General features: G+C 34.1%; 1 protein-coding gene across 2 annotated transcripts in view; it reads left to right on the forward strand.

Annotated features, from left to right (window-relative positions):
• The window catches only part of LOC107624021 (ring canal kelch homolog), a 6334-nt gene extending 619 nt beyond the window's left edge, over positions 1-5715 (forward strand). For both annotated transcript variants that reach the window (XM_016326456.2, XM_016326455.2), the window contains exons 2-12: positions 162-345; positions 732-913; positions 1007-1864; positions 1967-2044; positions 2253-2553; positions 2679-2878; positions 3252-3328; positions 4147-4248; positions 4903-5089; positions 5172-5262; positions 5446-5715. In XM_016326456.2, coding sequence (XP_016181942.1) covers positions 162-345; positions 732-913; positions 1007-1864; positions 1967-2044; positions 2253-2553; positions 2679-2878; positions 3252-3328; positions 4147-4248; positions 4903-5089; positions 5172-5261 — 2259 coding nt within the window. In that variant the 3' untranslated portion in view covers position 5262; positions 5446-5715. The remainder of the gene's footprint in view (positions 1-161; positions 346-731; positions 914-1006; positions 1865-1966; positions 2045-2252; positions 2554-2678; positions 2879-3251; positions 3329-4146; positions 4249-4902; positions 5090-5171; positions 5263-5445) is intronic.

Below are 5953 nucleotides of genomic sequence, written 5' to 3' on the forward strand. Positions count from 1 at the left end.
AAATCAAAAATCAACTACATTTTATATTAGATGATGTTTAGATCATTAATTAAATATTAAATCTTAAATGCATGTAATCTATAGTAGTAATACTTGGTTAGTTTCGTAGTAGAGTGTGGCGATTTCTACTGCATAACTGAGACTTGTGATTTTGGTAATAGATGGGTGCGGGAAGGAGAACAGAGACTCATGTATTGAGCGAAAGGTCACGAGCACCTTCATCATCTTCTTCATCGGTAAATTGCAGCGTAACTGCAAGAAATCTGAGGAAGTCTGAATTAGGGGGAGTTATCTTCGGATGCAAGCATAATACAATGAACCAGTGCTTTCAAATGCAGTTATTTGGTTAGTTTCACCTTATTTCAAGGGTTTTGGTTTGGGTACTCGTCAAGCATATACTATAAACCAAAAATTTTGATAGAAAACGTTAATTAACTGTTAAATTTTTTAAGTTCTTTTTTAATTTATCGAATGCATTGAAAAAATCAAAACTTTTTTGCTTTCTTTTTCTGAAAAAGTTTTTTAACTAATTATTATTATTATTTGTGTACTCATTTTTGTTTTTGGACTTTTGGTACAACGAGTGACTGCATTAAGCACTTTAAACAAAGTATAAATAATATATTCCTTTTTCATTTTGATATACTTGCAGTTTTCAATCAACTTAGTTAGCAGGCACAAATGAAATGTATTTACTGTGAGAACTTAAAATTTTTAATTCTTGGAAACAGGCTTGCCATCTGGACATATATCATATGTGAAGAATATTGGTCCTGGTTTGCCTCTGTTTCTATTCAACTATAGTGATAGGATGCTACATGGTATATTTGAAGCTGCAAGTAGTGGAAGATTGAATATTAATCCTTATGGCTGGACTGAGGGTAGCTCGGATTGCACTCCATATGCAGCCCAGGTTAGAGCATGATGTTTTTATTGTTCTATCAGTTTGGCTACTCAGTTTAGGATTTACTTTTTTTTCACCCTCTTTTTGTTTGTATAATTTAAGGTAAAGTTCAAGACTAGAATGCAGTTCCAGCCCTTGTCGGAAGTTCAGTTTAGTCCGGTTATCGAGGACAACTATTACCTTCCAAAGTTGTTTTGGTTTGAACTGGATCAAGTTCAAACTAAGAAGCTAATATCCCTTTTTTCGGCGTCTACACCAATAGCTGCACAGAGTATAATCCCGAGAAGTATACCAAAGCTTCCTTCGTCTAATTCAGCATATGATGGCCGCTCTTACTCGTCTCTTTTAAGAAATGATGTTCATTCGACTGGTGATTTGAAGAATTCTCAGACCCGACAGATAGTTCCGTTGTCTAATTCAGTCACTAATTCGGAATATGATGGCCGCTCTTACTCATCTCTTTTAAGAAATGATGTCCATCCTACCAGTGATTTGAAGCATATTCAAACTGGACAGACCTCCTTGGAAACTACTCATGGTTTGAATGGTCACAATGAGTCTGTGGATGAAATAGACCACAAGGGAGCATTGGAGCAAACCATGTTGAATCTGCCTACTGAAGATCAGATGAATAATGCATGGGATTCGCCATGTATTGGATCTAGTTTGAATGGAGGGAGCAACACATCAGAGGAATTTATTGATGAGTCTACCCAATGTGATGAACAATTTGAATACTTGAAGCAGCATATGGAAGACCTCTACTTATCTGTTTCAGCTGATCGGTGTTTGCCTCGATCCATACCATGTGAGAGTATGTCCACTCCTTACTTGCAGAGCAGTGCTTCAGAGGGTAATACTTCTTGGTCATACAAGTCTGAGATAGAAAATTGTTGCTTTCCTGAAGCAGAGTTGCATTTGAATGCCAAATCACCTGATCTTCGTTTTATTTTTGACAAGGTAACTTTTTGTCATTGGGATTCCTTTTCTTCTTAAATTTTAAAATCATAGTGTCATAACCAAACTAATTTAATATCATTTTGTGTATTGTTGACTTTTAAGATACAACAAGAAGTCAATGAATTGCGGTTAAAGCAGTTCAAACAGGAGCTGCAAATCTGTTCCTTGGAGAAAGAGCTGGTATGGATCTTCTTGTTATTCAGATTGAAATCTCTTGCCTAATTCTGCATCAGTGAGTTCTTTCATTAATATCATGAAATAGATTTTAAAGTTCTTCATCGAAGAGGAGGGGTGGACGGGGACTGGGTGATGTCACATGTTGCTGTGTTTTTTCCTTTTTTTTATTTTGATATTTTTGTTCAGATTAGTAACACATCTAAAAGTTCAGGTTGAATCAAGAAGAGAGATAGTGAGCTTGAAGCAGCAATTGAAGACATCAGATTGTGTCACATTTCCTAAAGAGGATCTTGTAATGCGATCTAAATCTAGTTATAAGGAATCAATTTTAATAATGGGAGGTTTCGATGGGTTAACATGCGTGTCAACTTTGGATTGCTACTGTCCAACTAATGATTTGTTGGAGACCCTTTGTCCAATGAGTTCGATTCGATCATATAACTCTACTGTGAAGTTAAGTGGTGAAGTTTATGTAATTGGTGGCTTACAAGATAATTTGTGGTGTGACACAGGTATTAGCTCCATTCATTCTTTCTATTTACCTTCTTTTGCAAAAACTTCTCCATTCATTCTTCTTCTTTGAGAGGATTTGATACCTTGTTTATATTGACTAACATCTGAGTTTCATTTTTGAAAGTTGAATCATACAACCTAGTGGAAAATCAATGGTTCACTCGTCCTTCTGTACATCAAAAGAAAGGAAGTCTTGCTGGGATTTCATTGAATGACAAGATTTTCGCTATAGGCGGTGGAAATGGTGTACAATGTTTCTCTGAGGTTGAATCATTTGACCCAAACGTTGGAAAGTGGATACCTACAAGGTCAATGATGATGAAAGTAATTTCTTTTCCCTCTGTAGTACTTCGTTCTTTTTTTCCCATTGGTTAGCATTGTCGCAACATGAATGTAGTTGCCAAAAATAAAAAAATATTTAGAACTTTATACTACAAACATCAAATTATAAGATGCTTAGTAATTCAGTTTTATTAATCTTTAGTACTCGTGCTTGTTTAGATGTTTTTATATGTCAAGACTCAAGGTAATTGTGTCATTATGTCCAACTTATTGCATGCATGCTGAACTTCTGATTCTGTTTTGTAATTCCCATGCTCTTGGATGATGCACACTTTATGCTTCATTATGACAATCTGTACCAAAGGATGGATATCTCAACTAATATTCTTGTTGATTAACATTTAATTTCTTTCAGAGATTTACTCCAGCTGCAGCAGAAATTAATGGCGTCATATATGTTGTAGGTGGATTTGATGGAGATAATTATTTGAGGTTAAAATCTATTGAATTGCTTTCAATAATTGATTGTTATCTAATTGCCAGTGCCACCAGTTTGCTACGTTCCTTCCACTCTGATCTTAGAATTTTCTCCAGCACTAAAACCAAAACCAGTTGTGTTGTGTTGTGTTGTGTTGACAGTGCAACTATGAAAATGATACGATATTTAATATTGGTTCACACAGTTGTGATCACCAGCTTTATGATTGTTGAATTGAATTGATAATGAAATGAAACTTGGAACCCTCCCATAAATTTCAAAAGTATTCATCATTTTGATTTGTTGATGCCTAAAATATTCTTTGACTACTATTTTATTTTTATTGGAAAAGTGTATTTTGTTTTTATCCCAACTCTTTTTTGAACTCCTTCATATCTTGAATAATTTTAGAACAAAGAACCATTGAGCTTTGATTGTTCCATCCTGATCCAGTGGTTTCCGTTCATTATGGTAAAGTTCGTCTGTGTATAAATTCCGACAATAGTTTTGTCTTCGTATTTTGTAGCACATGGTTAAATTGTTATACTCGATTCGATTACTTAGCAGACTGATTAGTTTGTGTTTTTATCTGATAATACATCTTATATCCCCAGAAAGCAAAAAGATTAATTTTATTCTAACATTTGACTCTACTATGGCCTGGCTAGGGTGTTTAATTTAGATAGGATAGGATATAATATTCTAAAGCAAAAAAAAAATGAATCGTAAGATTAGAAATTGTCCTTAAAAGAGATTTGGCTTTATGATTCCTTTCTTTTTGGTTTTCCCCATTGTCCTAGCTAATGATTCTCTGAATTCTTCTTTTTTTCAGGTCAGTGGAGAGATATGATCCTCGCGGGAATTCATGGGCTAGACTTCAAAACATGTCAACAATGAGAGGCTGCCATTCTTTATCTGTCCTAAACGAACAGCTGTAAGTTAATATCCTATGTGTTTCTTGGCTGCTGTTAGTGGCTAACAGGATCGGACATTCAAACAGTAATAGCACTTAGGAGGAACAAAGGCCATTTAATAATATTAGAATGCTTAATTGAGCTAGTAGAAAAACCTACAGAAAAAGTAAGGAACTTTATGCCCGCCCCTTTTTGTGCTTAGTAGACTAAAATCATTCTGATAAAGGATGCTCTAGCCATCTTTGGGAGGGAAACCAAAGTAGTTGTTGAGACAAGTCAAAGGATCTATTGAATATTGATTTCTGACTTCTTTTTGTTTTTAATTTTGATAACAATATATTGTTTGAAAGAGCAAGCCATAGGAAGAGGGTTTGGGTCTAAGTAAGATTGATATAAAGTGAAAATGTAAGGATAGAGTCATGGTTAGATCAATGAAATGAGTTTAATTGTGATGCACCATCATCGGTATCAAATCCTTCTTTCAAATGACCACTCAAGTAGTAGGTGTGAAAAGTTACTTTTGCTAATGTAATACACAAATTGAATTCATAAAATATATCATTACTCTTTTAACTCATGGATTCTTACTATAGATTAGCATTTTTTCAGCCTAGAATAAGCTTTAGAAGAATACTTTTATTTTGCTAAATAATTAGATACAATGTTCTAAACAGATATGCAATTGGAGGATATAATGGAGAACAGATGATCTCAACAGTTGAGATATTTGATCCTCGCACTGGTTCATGGATAATGAGCGAACCCATGAACACTTCTAGGGGATATTTTGCAACTGTAGTAATTGGAAATTCAATTTTTGCCATCGGTGGTTTGAGTGAAAGTAATGAAGTTTTAGATACGGTATGCAATTTCTACATTACATTCATTCAATTCTTTTCTCTTCAATTTGCAATTATTTTCTAAGATTTAATCTTGATGGCAGATTGAATGTTACAAAGAAGGTCGTGGCTGGGAATCAACTAATCTAAAAGCTCTTGGAAGGAGATGCTACTTATCTGCCATACTCTTGTGAGGTACTCTATTGTCTACTTATAATAAGGATTATAAAGTCTTTTTATAGAGATCAAGGATACTATTATGTAAAATCATTCTATTAAACTTTATTTTCTCTGTTCTTTGTTAATTCCATTAGAGAAAATAAATAAAATTCTGTTTACATAAAATGACCTTTTTCACTGTTCAATCGTGTACTGCAGGACGAGTGTTGGGTTGAACACTAGAAGGCTGCAAAGGCTTTTGTGAATATATAGAAGGGCACCTATATAGAAGTGTCCCATACTTCCATTTGTAAAGGGATTGTTATGTTTTGTAAGTGACCGCGGTGACGTGGGTGAGAAAATGGAAGTATTTGAGAAGTTGAAAAGATCAATTTAGGATAGTAACAAATGAAAACTAGCTTATTATACAAGCCAACTTAAATTGTCTAAATCTAATATCTATTAAAAATAGTTTACACCTGTGCAACTTTTTTTTTTTCCAAAGATAACTATTATTCATTAATTATAAGAGAAATAACAAATGTTATTCAACTAAGGATTAGAATGAGAAATGGGAGTCTTCCAAAAGTCACTAAACAGACAAAGAATAAGAAAATTAAGATAGAAAAATAACATTCAGAGCTCAATTCTATTCATTTGATTGAAAAACCCTGTGAAGTTGTTGAGCTAGCTTCAGAGTCGGCCACCACAGTTGATGCAAGACCAT

Source organism: Arachis ipaensis, chromosome B10, assembly GCF_000816755.2.
Source record: "Arachis ipaensis cultivar K30076 chromosome B10, Araip1.1, whole genome shotgun sequence".
Lineage (NCBI taxonomy): Eukaryota > Viridiplantae > Streptophyta > Magnoliopsida > Fabales > Fabaceae > Arachis > Arachis ipaensis.